This window comes from Belonocnema kinseyi, chromosome 7, assembly GCF_010883055.1.
Source record: "Belonocnema kinseyi isolate 2016_QV_RU_SX_M_011 chromosome 7, B_treatae_v1, whole genome shotgun sequence".
NCBI lineage: Eukaryota > Metazoa > Arthropoda > Insecta > Hymenoptera > Cynipidae > Belonocnema > Belonocnema kinseyi.
The window spans coordinates 64,089,195-64,105,808 of record NC_046663.1 but is presented as its reverse complement, the minus strand read 5'-3'; the positions used below and the strand labels follow the sequence as shown (position 1 = coordinate 64,105,808).

Below are 16,614 nucleotides of genomic sequence, written 5' to 3'. Positions count from 1 at the left end.
AATTTCGGGTTTTGGAACAGGGAATTTCGCAAAGAATTATAATTTTGTTTTAGAACAGACAGTTTTTGACATGATACGGGAAATTTTTGAAAATAATTTTAATTCCGATTCATAAGAAGCAAGTTTCTAAAAATAATCCCTATTCCAAGTCGGAATTTGTGAGATTTTGAAAATTCCTTGTACCAAATCAGAATTTTTTAAAATTTAGAAATCCTTGTCTTTTTTTTTCAACAAAAATGTTCCAGAGCTCGGAACTTTCCTCCTCAAAATTTCATAAAAAAGGGTGCTTATTTCTGAATTATAATAGTATATGTAGTAAGTAAATATTATTTTGACTTCGAACAGAGAATTTTTGAAAATAAATGTAATTTAGACTTTAAGGGAGAGAATTTCAGTAAAGAATTATAATTTAGACTTTAGGACAGGGAATTTTTGAAAATAATTCTTATTCTGATTTAGTGGAAGGGAATTTAAAAGAAATCTCTCTTAAAATTCAAAGTCTTATTTCTTTTACAAAATTCTCTGTTTCAAATCAGAATTGTAATTCTTGTGGCGAAAAATTATCTGATATTTCAGCTCAGAATTATAATTCTTTTCCAAAATTCCCAAAGTTTTGAAGTATTTTAAATTGAAGGGGAAACAATGGATTCAATGCATGGAAAAAGACTTTATATCTCTAATATCTTTGTAATTAATAATAATTATTATAATTTTATTATTTCATTAAGTGGTAATTAAAATACTTTTCAAATACACTTATATAGAAAAAATTAGCTCTTACGAAGATATTAGCAAAATAGGGCAAAAATGAACTGAATCCCGTGCATTTGGTCCCTTGTTTTCCCCTCAGCAATCTACGTCGTGAAGTAAGCAGTTGATTGAAGTGAAAATACCTAATTGGTCGACACCCCGTTTAAATTGTGAATGTTAGTATTCAGTGTAGAATGCTTCATTTTTGAAAATTTGAATCTAACTCTTAATTTCATTTTCAGCTTCCTGTTCTGCAAGCTCATCCTCAATTGAAGCAACTCGTTCGTCCGGCAGTCGAAAGAGCAATTCAAGAATGGATCCACCCGGTAGTGGACCGTTCCATCAAGATCGCATTAACAACAAGCGAGCAAATCGTAAGAAAAGACTTTGCCCTGGATTCGGACGAGGGCAGAATGCGACAAGCGGCTCGTCAAATGGCCCGTAACTTGACCGCAGGCATGGCCATGATCAGTTGCAGAGATCAATTAATGACTTCCATCAGCACAAATCTGAAACAGAACTTCATAACTGCAGGAATCACCCCTCAGCAGAAGGAACTTGTTGAACAGGCAGCTAACGTGATCGCTGCTGACAATATGGAACTCGCCTGCGCTTTTGTGCAGAAAACAGCAATCGAGAAAGTTGTTCTGGAAATCGACAAGAGACTGATGAACGAATTCGAATTGAGGAAAATTGCTCGTCAGGAAAACAGAAGATATTTCGATCCCTTGGTCAAGTACCAGTCGGAAAGAATGCCAGAACCGATCAGATTGAAGATGAGTGGAGCCAGTCTTCAGCAGATGGCAGTTTATGAAGAATTTGCAAGGAACATTCCTGGATTTCAACCACTTTCTGATAGAGATTCAAGAGCGCTTTTCATGCCCAAGCCCATTAGTGTAAGTGTTAAAAAGTGCTATTTTATTATCCTAAAATGTCTGATTATCGTTGATTAAGTGATTAATTCATTTGATCCTGGTTTTTTTTTTTTCACAGGGACCAATGGCTGCATTTGCTGCGAATCCAGTAGTTGCAGCTGCAGCAGCTCAGCAAGTAGCAGCTTATGCTGCGGCAGTTAGCACTGATGAAATTGGGGCCATGCTGGAAAAACTTGCTAGCGAAGTGGAAGTTTTGCTGACAGCGATGGGACCTGCCACTTCACCAACTCTCCACGCTCTTCTCGACGCTATCATAGTCACCAGAAGATCCCGAGACACCAATGCTGCTACAGCTTTACTGAAAAAGGTAAGATTTTGATTAACTCGAAAAGCTGATCCGAAAAATCGGGACAATTGTGAAATTACCAGAATTTAATTATGTGACTGGAAGTTTTGTCTCGGATCTGCAAATTAAAAGCGGTTTCATTTTTTTTATTACTTTAATTCTGAGTTGGAATAGGGAATTTTCTAAAATATTGTTTTTTTTTTCTTTAGGACTGGGTCAGGGTGGGGACTTGCTCGGGAAATGACCGTGAATTTTCTTGACCTGTAATATACCGAGAATTTATTTTTAAACGCGGGAATTTAATTTGTTTCGCAGTAAAATTCAAGTTTTCTTTATTTAAATAATTTTGGTCAATTTAAAAAAGTTATTTCTACTTTATCTATAGTTGCAGGGCATATGATTGAAAATGTTGTTGTATTGTTGTTTGCAAATTTATTCCTTCTTTTGTAAAAATGCAACTACTTGGTTGAAAGCTAAACTCTTTTATTCAAAATGAATTTTGTTTGGTTAAAGATTTATCATTTTAATTTAAAATTCATCTCTCTTTGAAAATGTAACTACTTTGTTGAAAATCAATTTTTTTTTAACAAAAAATTTAACTATTGGGAATGGTTAAACTGCGATCGCCACCTGGTGACAAAAATGCGAACTAGAGAGAATAGGCACGATTTTAAAGATGAATTTTAATTTGTACATAGAGTTCTGAGCCGGTTATATTACTTTTAGAACAGTAACGAGAATGAGAATATTACCGAGATTATAACCGAGAAATAAATTCTCTGAGAATTGATGAGAATCTCAGAATTTATTTTATTAAATAGAAAAATTAATTTTTTCGTTAACTTTTCGTATAAAAATTCAACTCTTTTTTTGAAAGTTCGTCTTTTTTATTTTAAAGTTTATCTGCTTTAGCAGAAATATTTTTTTGTTTAAAATTTATATTTTGGTGTTGAAAAATGAACTGAAATATTTTCTAGATGAAAGTTCCACTTATAAACAGAAATTTGTTTTTCATTAGAAATTCATCTGTTTTAGTACAAAAGTGATCTTTTTAGCATAAAAATGCAACTACTTGGTAGAGAATTTAACTATATTGTTAAAAATTCATCCTTTTTGGTTGAAAAAATTCGTCTTTTCCGATTGAAAATTCCGCTTTCTTGGTAGAAAATTATTTCTTGTTAAGAAATTCATAGTTTGATCGTGAAAACTTGACTAAAATCTTTTTCAACAGAAAATTCAAATATTTTTTTTCAAAATTTATATTTTTTAATTAAAATTTCATCTGTTATAGAAGAAATTTCATTTTTCGTATGAAAATGCAACTTTTTGGTTAAAAATCGTTCTTCTTTGCTTGATAATTCAACTAATTTTTTTAAAACATTTGGTTGAATCGCTTTGTTAAGAAATCACTTTTTTTTGTTTAGAATTCATTTTTTAACAAAAATGGAACTTTTCCATTTTTTAAGATTGACATTTTTTATTCAAAAATTTGCGTTTTTTTTTTGTAAAAAAAATTATGTTTTAGTTCGAAATTTTCATATTTTTTTGCGTGAAAATGCATCAGTTTCGTGGAAAATGATTTTTTTGCTGAAAACTCATATTTCTTGTTTGAAAATTCAATTTTTGTAGCGAAAATTTGTCTTGGGTTAAGAGTTCAACAATTTATATGAACTTTATTCATTTCTTGTGTGAAAAATCTTTATTTGTTGAAAATTCACCTTGTCGTTTTTAAAATTCTTTTTTTTTGTATAAATTTCATCTTTTTTAAATTGAAATTTAAACTATGACACTTTTTTGTTGGGAATTTATTTTTTTAGGTTAAAAATTTAACTATTATTTAAAATTTTTTTATTATTTTGTTGAAAATTCGAGTATCTTGTTAAATTAAAAAAAATTTTTTTAATAAATTAATTCATTTGAAAATTTTTAAGTATATGAAACACTATAATTCCTGAATATATATGACTTAGAAAATAATTTATATTCATCTGCTGATATAACCAGAACAATAAAAACATTGTTAAAAATCATAAATTCTTAAATTCTCTTAAATTTTCCTAAATTCTGTTATATTCTCGGCTATATAACCTGAACTTAAACTCTCGGGAATTTAAGAACTCTGTTTGTGCATAAAAGTGTTTTAACAGTTTTCTTGTGGAGTTTAAGGCCTTGTGACGAGTGGGTCACGTGACCAGATTCCTACCTTACTGCCACCTTTCTTATTTCCCAACTTATTTTCACACGAGGCGCCACATTGAGTTGAAAATTTGGGACAATAAAAAAGAGCACTAAGAAAGGTGGGTCTGGTACTAAACTTTAATAATTATAAAAAAACAAATGATCTATAACAAAAAACTTTTTCCATCATTATACAAATTTAGGACCAGACCCACCATTCTTAATGCTTCTTGTTTAGTATCCCAAATTTTCAACTCGATGTGGCTTTTCGTGTGAATATAAGTTAGGAAAATAAAAAAAGTGGCGGTAAGCTAGGAATCTGGTCACGTGACCTACTCATCACATGGCCTTGAAGTATTTATTGGATAATAAAAATAAGTCTTTATCGGAAACAAAGTGTTTTATTTGGAATTTACATATTATACAGTGAAACCCCACACTTTTTGACAGAAATATTTTTCTAAAAAAAAAAACAATTATTGTTCTTATTATTGTGATTTTCAAAAATTTACAAACTTAAATGGACTTATTTCGAAGCAAAAATGAACTCAAAGTAAATTCTTATTAATTTATGCATGGAATATTTACTATTTAAAAATCTGATCTAAATGTTAGGTTAGAATTCGTATTTAAATTCCAGTCGTCTATTATTCGTATTCTTGGTATAATATGGATAAAATTAGTTGCTACATACATTAATTAAAGTTTATTTAAGCTTACAATGCATTGACACTCACATGAAGTCATTAAATAATTGTATTTTTTTTAAACCTATTTCACAAAAATGTGTTTTTTCACTGTATAAGATGGAAATTCTATCTAAAACTATTTGTTTTTGATGATTATTTGTTTTTAGTATTTAATCATTGTTTTATATTTCAGAAAACAATCGTAAAAACACTTATATGCAAAAATTAAATTACATATTTAAAATTGTACCTACGCTTTCTAGTTCCATTTTTCGGCACCATGTGACGATATAGTAGACCACCATTCCCAATTCCAGTAGAAAACTGAACTATTATGCTGAAAATCCGTGTTTTTCTATTTGGTTAAGAATGATATTTTTAACAGAAAAATTTAATTATTGTATTTTTGGTGGAACATTTATCTTTTTGGATATTAATCTTTATGGTTGAAACTGTATCTTTTTGGTAGAGAATTCAACTATTTCAGTTGAAGATTCTTCATTTTAGTTAAAAATTCATCAGTTTGGTTGAAAATTAATTTCTTCAGCTGAAAATTGATCTGTTCCACTTTTGATTCAAAATTGATCTTTCTTAGTTCAAAATTCAACAATTTGGATGAAAAATTTTTGTTTTCATTTGAAAATTCAACTATTTCGATGAAAATCTACTATTTTGTTAAAATATCGATTTTTTTGTAGAAAATTATCTTTTTTTTTTAAGTTAATCTTTCAGGTTCGAAATAAAATTACTTGACTAAAATTTAAACGTTTTTGTTCAAAATTAATTTTTTTGGTTGAAGATTGATCATTTTATTTAAAAATTAATTTCTTTTCTTGAAAAATTAATTATTTGATTGAAAAATGGTTTTTCTTTGGATGAAAAGGAATTTCTTTTAGAAATGTAACTATTTTATTTATTTATTCATTCTACATGTGTGTCTTTCCAGACTTTTACATAGAAATGTAACTATTATTCTGGTTAAATATTCCACAATTTTGGTTAAAAATGCATATCTTTGGTTGAAGATTCATTTTGTGGATAAAAATATAATTATTCAATTTTTGTGGGAAATGATTTTTTTTAGTTGAAAATTCGTCTTTTTTAGTAAAAATTAATCTTTTTGGTTGAAAATTTATCTTTTCGGTCAAATTTAAATTATTCTAGTTAAAGATTCATCATGTTGTTTGAACGTGAAACTATTTTTTTTTTAATTAATTTTTTTCAACTGAGAATGTAACTGTTCCAAAAGAATATTCCATCATTTAAGCTAAAAATCCTGTTCTGGTTGAACACTATTTCTTACGGATAATTTAACTACTTAATTTTTGGTTGTAAAATTATCTTTTTTAGTTAAAAATTCGTAATTTTGGTGTAAAATTCAACTGTTTCACATTAAAGCTTCAGCATTTTAGTTGATAATAATTCATCACTTTGGTAGACATTTTTTCTAATGGGTAATCACATAATTTTTCTAACTTAGAATATATCTATTCCTTTTTTGATTGAAAACTTATTTTTTTCTAGTTTAAAGTTTAACTATTTGATTGAAATTGATATTTTTCAATTGAAAATTCAACTATTTGGTTGAAAACTCACGTATTTTGTTTTAAATCGTATTTTTTGGCAGAAACGTAATCTTTTTGGTTGAAAAATGTAACTACTTGATTAGAAATTCATTTAGCCGATAGAAAATTCAAAACTTGTGCTTAAAGAGTTAGGAATTTAAAGCGGTTTAAATTGAATTCAATATAAGTTACATTAATTTTACCTAAATGTGCACTGAATTTCAAGTATATTTTGTAATATAATTTCTTTAAACTTTCTAAATTGAACATATCAATTGAATCCGTAGAAACTGAAAAAAAAACATTTATGATAAACTCGCAAAAGTGTATACATATTCCAAGTCGATTGTTAAAAAAAATGCCAAATATTTAAATGGAAAATTATACATGAAAAAAACGTGAAATCGTCATGGATTTTTTTTTTAGGATTTTAGTAGACTTCCTGTTTAAATCTTTTGAAATGTTTATAAATCTCTTGAAATCTTTACAAATCGTTTGAAATCATTCAAATTTTTTGAACTCTTTTAAATTGACCTGGAAAAACCCGGAAAATTACCGGGAACTTAAAATTATCCGTCGGGTAGAGCTTACTATTATTTTAGTCGAGGGATACATAAAAATTGTTTTTCTTTTTAATTTAAGGCTGTGGAAGGACTGTTGGATAGTCCAACTTTGTCTAGTGGCGTTATGGAATCTGAGATTGTTCTGCGTTCCCGTGAACTACATCTTCGAATTTTAAAATGTCTTCAAGACCCAAGAGCCTACGGCATGCAGTGGACTAACAAAGCCGTCACGCGCTGCTTAATGGATTGCCGCGAAGAATTTCGATACAATGTCGAAGCAGTCGACTGTCTTATCAGGTAAAAATGAAAATATCACAAGTAAGAAATCTGATTTTTTGGAAATTACAGGCTTCACACTATTTCCCTATTACCCTCTTTTCCCCTTTTTTTAAAGGATACCTCTTTTTCGGTTGAAAGTTAATTCTTATTCATTGAAAAGTCTATTATCATATTTTTGGTTCAGAATCCATTGCTTTTGTTTAGAAATTCTACTATTTGGTTGAAATTCAATTGTTTGAAATGCAAATTTAACTATTCCATTTTTGGATGAAAATTGATCGGGGTTTCTTGAAAACTTAAACATTTTTGGTAAAATTCGTCTTTTTGACTTAAAAAATCAACTGTTTTGTTGAGAATTATTCTAGTTAGGTTGAAAATTCTACTGTTTGGGTAGAAAATTAGACTATTTGGTTGAAAATGTACTTTTTGTTAAAAATTCATATTTTTGGGTAAGCAATTGAACTATGTCTCAGAGAATTCCCCTCTTTGACTTGAAAATTTAACTATTTCGTTGAAAGTTCTTTTTTCTCTTGACTAAAAAATCTTTTTTAGTTGAGAATTACACTATTTTATGAAAATTTCTTATTTTTTCATTTTAAAACTAAATTGGTTAGAAATACAACTGATTGATTACAAAAAAATCTATTTTGTTTAAGGATTCAACTATGTGGTTGAAAGTTTATCTTATTTGGTTGAGTTCTACTGTTTTTTTTAAATTTTAAATTAAAATATTTTTTGATTGAAATATCAACTATTACATCTTTCGTTGAGAATTCATAGTTTCAAACTAAAAAATCAATTATTTGATTAAGGGTTGACCTCCTTTTTTTATATTAATTTCTTTTAATGATTCATCATTTTAGATGGAAATTCATCTCTTTGGTTAGATGTTGAACTATTTTTGCATTTTTTTTTGTTTTGTTAAAAATTAATTTTTTAACTGAAAATTTAATCATTCCATTTCTGGTTTAATTTATCTTTTTTTAGTTTGAAAATGCAACTACTTTGTTAAAAATTCATCATTTGTGATCGAAAATTTAACAGTTTTCTTGAACATTCGTCTTTTTAGAAAGAAAATTGATCTTTTTGGGTTAAAAAATCATCTTTGTAGGTTGCAAATTCAACTATTTGTTTAAAAATTCAACGATTTTATTGAAACTGCGTCCCTTTTTGTTCAAAGTTGTTGAAGAGTCGCCATTTTAGATAAAAATTAATCTCTTCTTTTGAAAATTTAACTTTCTTTTCTTGGAAGCTTCTAATGTGTCCCCCCTAAGGGTTTATATTTTTCTTACACCTTCTCTATTCTTTTACACACCCTCCACACACTTACTTGGTGGTGGAAGGGGAACCTACAGTTTAAGGTGGGTTCCGAACCACCAAGAGCAACAGCCTTAAGTACTTAGAGAAAACCTTTTTCTCTAGAGGTACCGGTCCCACGACTCTCCCTTGCTAGGCGAGTGTTCACCGCATGGGCCACCGAGACTCTTCCAGAGTGCGAGGCGGGAATCGAACCCGCAAGCCGAATGAGTGGGTCCAAAGCCTACGCTTTAGCCCCCACGACCATCGTCCCACTTTGAAAATTTAACTATTTTGTGAAAAATTCGTATTTTTGGATTGAAAAATTATTTTTTATGACTAAAAATTGAAAAATTTAATTTTAAGTTAAAAAATTCTCTTTTTCTTTGAAAATTTAACCAAATGAATTGCACGTTCATATTTTTTAATTGAAAATTTTAACTACTTTGTTGAAAATTTAATTCTGTTTTTTATTTAAATTCAACTATTTTGTTAAAAATTTAATTCTTTTTGTGTTGAAAATTCATCTTTTGTGGTAGCAAATTTAACAGTTTTCTTGAACATTCGTTTTCTGAAATCAAAATTGGTCCTTTTGAATTGGAAATTCATGTTTGTAGTTCGAAAATCCAACTTTTTGGTTAAAAATTAAACGATTTTGATGTGCATTTTTTTTGTTTTGATCGGGACTTTTTTCGAATTTGTAGAAGGAAAATCTGTCCACGTTCGATTTCAACAGTTTTTCAATAATTACTTGAATTATTATGTTTTTCAATTATGCTCTTATTTAGCTTACAAGGCGTATTTTAAAATTTTTTTACTTTAAAAAAATTTCCTATTTAAAATTTTTATTTCTGAGCTTACATTTTTGATTTTAAGAATTTTTAAATGCTTTCTTGAAGACTTGAACAAATAAAAAATAAAAGCCTTTGATATTGCAAACTTTGGATAAAAAACATTTTTATTTAATAAATAAATACATTTTTTTAAGTTAACTGTACTTTAAGTAATAAAAAGTGAACAAAACCGATTTGACAACACGACTTAAACCAGTTTAAAATTTAAGAATTTTCAGATTTTAACGTTAAAACTTAAACGGTTTCAATTTGAAAGTCTTAGTCATTAAACAAATGTTAACGTGTGACTGAAAGTTTATAAACTATTTTCATCTTAAAAATAACTTCAAGATAATATATTCTTATTTAAAGGATTTTATTAAATTAAAAATATTGTTTCAGTCTAAAATATTCCATTTTTTAACCCATTCAATTTGAAAATTTTCATAAACAAAAGATTAATTATTGAATATTAAGAAATATTGAAATTTTTATTTAAGACAAGTAAATTGAAACCAAATATTTAAAAGTAAAGAATCTTTAACTGAATTGTTTGACATAGAAAACCTTACATTAAGTTTGAATCTTTTCAAAACTTCTACATATCTCTTAAAATTACTCAAATTTCGCCTACAAATAATAAATGTTCAATTGTTATTTATACGTCCAAATTGCAAAGAAATTTTCTAAAATTTGCAGAATTTTCTGAAAATTGTAGAACAAATTCAATTCATTTTGACAGATATGTAGAAGTTCTAAAAAAATTTCCAAAATAATTTAAAATTTAAAACAAATTTAAAACAACTTCTAGATTTCTCAAAATTTTGAAGCTTTCCAAGGATGTTTAAACTATTTAAAAAGAAAAGAATTAAATTTCTAATTTAAAAAGTGTTCAGTTAAAATTTTTTCAATTTTTCAATATTTGATCTTTCTAGCTTAAAATTCCTTAAAATTATATAATTTTTAAAATTTTAAAGGTCATTGATTTATTTTTTAGTTTAGAGCATTGAAAATGATAATGTGGATTTATATATTTTTTTAGATTGAAAAATGTTAGTAGCTTCTATTTTATAAGCATAAATTATTGAGCATTTCAATACATTTTTAAATTAGAAACTTTTAAATTTCAAATTTAACAGTTCCACTTTGAGTGCTTTCATTCGCAGCTCTGTTTTTATTATCGCAAGTGGAAAATTTATTAGCTTTAGTGTTCTATTTTTTAATTTAATTAATTGTGAAAAATGTTTGCCAACCGGGAAATAACCGGGAGTTTATTTCGCCGATTCAAACGGCCATCCTGTGTTTGGTTTAAAGAGCATCTTTGTAGGTTGAAAATTTAAGTAATTGGCTTAATAATGAAGTATTTTGTTACAAATTCAACTATTTTGTTAAGAAGTCATCTTTTTTTATCGAAAATTCAACTGTTTTTGTGAAAAAATTCGTGCTTTTTGTATGAAAGTGTGACTATTTGGTTATCAAATCTCCTGTTTGGTAAAAAATTCTCTTTGTAGGTTGAAAATTTAACTATTCGGATTAATAATTAAGTATTTTGTTAAAAATTCAACTATTTTGTCAAGAAGTCATCTTTTTGTTTAATCGAATATTCAATTTTCTTGTTGAAAATTCGTTCTTTCTAACTGAAAGTTCAATTATTTGGTTGTAAATTCAACTATTTGGTTTAAAAAATCATCTTTCTTGGCTGAAAATTGTATTTTTGTTGAAAATTCATCTTTTAAGGAAACATATTTCGACTTGAATTCTTAAGTGTTTTCATTTTGAATTCAATACGGTGCCCATAGATTATTGAATTAAAAATAAATATTATAAAACTTGGAAATTGATTAAACACACCTTGATATATTTCAGATCTCACTTGCTGAATTTGCCACAGTTTGATTTAGGGCTTGCACACACAATGGAAAATGGTAGTGCAATGGCCACTGCCTTCGCAATGCAACTAGTACAGCTTTATTTGGTGGACGAACGACAAACTACGCACGTTACAGAGTCAGATCTCTTTAACACTATCGAGATCCTCGTGAGAATGTCTCACATAAGAGCTCCACCAGAGGGGTTAGTCTTTATTCAAATTTTCATTATGTAACTAAGATCTAAATTAAATTCTCCGGTACAATAAAATTGAATATATTTTCAGCATTTTGCTCTTCAGACTGACAAGTTTGATAGAATCCCTCCGAGCGAACCATGATCCAGGCGTACTTGCAGACAGAGTTCCTGCAGGTCCAACAGCTCATATTCACTCAGGAATAATGCAAGCAAAAGTGAGCAAACTTGTTAGATTCTTTTGATGAAAAATTTGAAGATGTGGAAAATATGCTGAGCCTATTTTTTTTTTTTTTTTTTCAGGCCCGCGACTATGACGACCCGCCAGGCTTGTACGAAAAGACAGAATTCCTGTTGAGGGAGTGGGTTCAAATGCACCATAGTCCAACTCATGCCCGGGATCCAACCAAGGCTTTTGGTACCTTTGTTCATCACATGAATATCCACGGAATTTTGAAGACTGACGACTTGATAACGAGATTCTTTAAAATCAGCACCCAGATGTGCGTCGACTTGTGTTACAGAGCACTTGGAGAACCAAACACTGGGGCTTCGGCTGTCCGAGCTAAATGCTTCCACACCCTGGATGCATTTGTACGACTTGTGGCTCTTCTCGTTAAACATTCGGGCGATACCACGAACACCCACACGAAAATTAATCTGCTGAACAAGGTGCTTGGCATTGTTGCTGGAGTTTTACTCCAGGACCATGAGATTCGTCAAACTGAGTTCCAGCAACTGCCTTATCACAGGTGAATATTTTCTAAATGTTCCTAATTAATTGACAATGATCATATACAGGGTCTCCAGCTGCCTTGAAAATCTGCAAATTTCCATGATTTTTTTCAAGTCTGGAAAACCTGAAAATCTCCTTGAATGTCTCACGAGAACCTTGAATTTGAATTTTTGACCACTCGGCTTTTGAGTAGACCAGATATCAAAAGGTTACTAAATATTGCTAAAGATTTCTAAATATTTCATAGATATTTGATATATTTTGAAAGGATTTTGAACATTTCAAAAAGAGTTCATGGTTTTTAAATATTTGAAAAAGGTTGCAGTACACCAGATGTACAAAGATTTCGAAACATTTCAAAGAATTTAAATGATTTCAAAAGGTTTTAGAAGATTTCAAAATATTTCACGAAGATTGCACATATTTTAATGATTTTAAGTTAATACAAAAGATTTCACGAATATATTTTAAAGAATTCATCAGGATTTTGAACTATTTCAAAATATTTAAATGATTTCAAAGGAAAAGATTTCCCAACCAAAGATTAAAGAAAGATTTCAAAAATAGTTCAAAGATTTAATAAAGATTTTACTAAAATTTTAAAAGATTTTAAAAGATTTCACAACTTTTTCATAAAATTTTCATGAAGATTCAAAGATTTCAAAACATGTCAAAGATTTGAAATAATTTCAAAATTTTTACAATATTTCAAAAGATTTCACAGATTTCCAATACATATTTTAATAATTTCTAACGAATACAAAAAATTTCAGTAATATTTCAAAGAATCCGTAAGGATTTAAAAGATTTTAAAAATTTCAAAAAATATCAATGATTTCGAAACGTTTCAAAGGTTTTAAACACTTTCAAAAGTTTTCAACAAATTTGAGAAGATTTCAATGATTTCAAACGAACACAAAAGTCTTCACCAACAATGATTAAAGAAAATTTTCTTATATTAAATACTTCAAAAGATTTTAACGAATTCACAAAGTTTTTAAAAGATTGAAAAATTTCACAAAGATTAAAAAAATTATAAGGATTTCAAACACTTTACAAAGATATCACCGACACGACTTATGTTCGCAAAATATTTAAAATTTGTTTATTAACGATTTCGCTCTCTTCAGAAATTGTTGGCCAATAAAAAAAATGTAATTCTGCTATACATTTTTATTCACTTTGGTTTAAATAAATTAACCGATTGGCTTTGTAAGTATTGAATTCAGTTTAATACCTATTTCTGAATTTTCTTGAAATCTTTTAGAATATATTAAAAGATTAGATGGATTTTTAAATATATTTCAATAATTTGAAGGTGTTCCAAAAGATTTGAAAGATTTAAGGGTATTTTTAAAAGTTCCAATGAATTTTTAAGAAGTTTCAAGGGGTTTCAACAAATTTAAAAAGATTTAAAATATTTTAGAGTATTTATGGGACTATTTTATAATAGGGCCCATAAGGTTTTAGGACATTTAAGGGTTTTAAAGGCTCTCAGTGTAATATTTTCCAGGATTTCAGAAAATATATTCAGATTTAATACATTTTAAGTAATTTTATAAGATTTCAAAACATTTTAAATTGATTTCAGTAATTTTAAGGGATTTGAAAGGATTTAAAATATTTTAGGGTATTTTAAAACATTTCAAGGAACTTTCGATTGATTTCAATCATTTTTAGGGATTTCAGAGGATTTTATAGCATTTAAAATATTTTAGGGCATTTTAAAAAATTTTATTGAATTTTGATTGATTTCAGGGCTTTCTTGTATTTTATTTTTATTTGATTTGAATTCCTTGTATTTTAGGGCATTTTTAAAGAAAAATCAATCATATGAAGAGATTTCAAAAATTTTCATAGGACTTAAACAATGTTACAAAATTTTCAAGGAATTTTTGTTTGATTTCAATAATATGTTAGGATTTAAAACAATTGAAGTATTTTAGGACATTTTAAAAGATTCCAAGGTATTTTTTAGAGATTTAAAAAAGTTGCAATGGATTTCAAAAGATTTGAAAGGATTTGAAATATTTTAGGGTATTTTAAAAGATTCCTATGAATTGTGAACAGATTTCGATAATTTGAAGGAATTTCTAAGGATTTATTGTATTTTAAGATATTTAAAAAGAATCCAAGGTATTTATAACAGATTTTGAAATATCTCAAAAGATTAAAAAAATTTTGAAAGTATTTGAAATATTTTAGGGTATTTTAAAAGATTCCAAGGCATTTTCAAGAAATTTAACAAAGTTCGAGGGATTTTCAAGAATTTCAATGAATTGACCAAATTTGTCATGCGGCTATAATGAATTTTCTCGAATTTTGGAATTTATGAAAGGATTTCACAGTTTTACCAAAGATTAAAAATTTTATTTTAAAATTCCTAAAGGATTTTATTAGCTTTCCCAGGATTTCAATGATTTCAATATATCCTTGCAAATTTAAATTCTTTGTAATTCTCTTGAATTATTTTAATTAACTCGAGTTTTTCTAAATTCATTCAATTCTACTCAATTCAATGGATTAAAAAGGTTAAGTTCTTGTTTAATTCATCCTGAAGTCTCTTAAACTCACCTTAAACTCTTTGGCATTTCGTAAAATTCGTTTTGATTCCCTTAAACTCCTCTTAATTCATTCTAATTTTACTGAAATCAATGGAATTATTTGGAGTTTTAGAATTATTTCTTATTCAATTGAATTGAATTGTTTTGAAGTCTTCTGAATGAAATTCTTTTAAATTCAAAAGAACGTTTGTCACATTCCTGATGTACAGTAATGACTTTTTAAGTTAGAAATTAGTCCCTTATGTTCACTTTTTTGGTTCTAGATGAGCTCGCTGAGAAATTGTAAATGAAAAAATTACGCAAAATGCTTTGTCACACTTCTGTCCCATCCAACATATTTAAAATGAAAAATTGTTCCCTGAAAATATTAAATTAAATAATTTATCTGTGAAATTGTTTCATTTCACTTATAAAAGATTCTATATTAAAAAGGTTACAAGGTTTGAATGTTGGTCTTTAAACATTAATGGTCAGGAAAAATGACAAATTAATCCGGGTAAATGCACGGAATTTCGAATATAACTTTTTTCGGTCACTCTGCGTAAATAATTTCAACTCATCTACATATGATATTTTTCTCATTTCCGCAGAATTTTCATAATGCTCTTCCTTGAGCTATGTGCCCCCGAACCAGTCCTTGAGGCAATCAATTTCCAAGTGCTGACCGCCTTCTGCCACACACTCCACATTCTTCGTCCAGCAAAAGCTTCGGGCTTCTGCTACGCTTGGCTGGAGCTGATTTCTCACCGAGTTTTCATCGGAAGGATGCTCGCTATCACTCCGCAACAAAAGTGCTGGGGAATGTATGCTCAGCTTCTGATCGATCTTTTCAAATATCTTGCGCCTTATCTTCGGAATGCCGAACTCGCAAAACCAGTAACCCTTCTGTACAAAGGAACCCTTCGTGTACTATTGGTTCTGCTCCACGACTTCCCAGAGTTCCTTTGTGACTACCATTATGGCTTCTGCGACGTGATCCCACCCAACTGTATTCAAATGAGAAATCTCATTCTCAGCGCCTTTCCCAGAAATATGCGTCTACCAGATCCCTTCACACCAAACTTGAAGGTCGACATGCTGCCGGAAATTGCGCACGCACCAAGAGTTCTCACCAACTTCTCATCCATGATCCAGCCGCCGAATTTCAAGAAGGAGCTGGACTCTTATTTGAAGGCTCGTGCACCGGTCACCTTCTTGTCTGATTTGAGGGGCAATCTGCAGGTCTCGCAAGAAGCAGGTTCAAGGTATAACATTCAACTGATGAATGCTCTGGTTTTGTATGTTGGAACGACAGCGATTACCTTCATCCGAGGCAAAGGTCACACACCGAATATGTCTACAATTGCCCATTCCGCCCACATGGATATATTCCAGAATTTGGCCGTGGATTTGGACACTGAGGGAAGATATCTCTTCTTGAATGCGATTGCTAATCAGCTGAGATATCCCAATAGTCATACTCATTACTTCAGCTGTACGCTGTTGTATCTCTTTGCCGAGGCGAACACTGAAGCTATACAGGAACAAATCACCAGAGTGCTACTTGAGAGGCTTATTGTCAATAGACCACATCCTTGGGGATTACTCATTACATTTATTGAACTGATCAAAAATCCTACGTACAAATTTTGGACACACGAGTTCGTGCATTGTGCACCTGAAATTGAAAAGTGAGTTGATTTATCATTGCTAATTTTTCTTAATTGCTTTATTTATATATTTATAATTGGCGAGTGACTTTTTTAAACTAAGTTTGCTTGTAAATTTAGAAAATAGTAGTGGAATGGAAGCTTCTAATGTGTCCCCTAAGGGTTTACATTTTTCTTACACCTTCTCTATTCCTTTACACACCCTCCACACACTTACTTGGTGGTGG

General features: G+C 29.2%; 1 protein-coding gene across 3 annotated transcripts in view; it reads left to right on the top strand.

The window, feature by feature from the left end:
- Positions 1 to 16,614, top strand: part of LOC117177208 (CCR4-NOT transcription complex subunit 1) — a 52,855-nt gene that overhangs the window by 31,497 nt on the left and 4,744 nt on the right. For all 3 annotated transcript variants that reach the window (XM_033367754.1, XM_033367753.1, XM_033367755.1), the window contains exons 9-15: positions 993 to 1,646; positions 1,744 to 1,992; positions 7,046 to 7,263; positions 11,241 to 11,447; positions 11,530 to 11,656; positions 11,742 to 12,190; positions 15,329 to 16,408. In XM_033367754.1, coding sequence (XP_033223645.1) covers positions 993 to 1,646; positions 1,744 to 1,992; positions 7,046 to 7,263; positions 11,241 to 11,447; positions 11,530 to 11,656; positions 11,742 to 12,190; positions 15,329 to 16,408 — 2,984 coding nt within the window. The remainder of the gene's footprint in view (positions 1 to 992; positions 1,647 to 1,743; positions 1,993 to 7,045; positions 7,264 to 11,240; positions 11,448 to 11,529; positions 11,657 to 11,741; positions 12,191 to 15,328; positions 16,409 to 16,614) is intronic.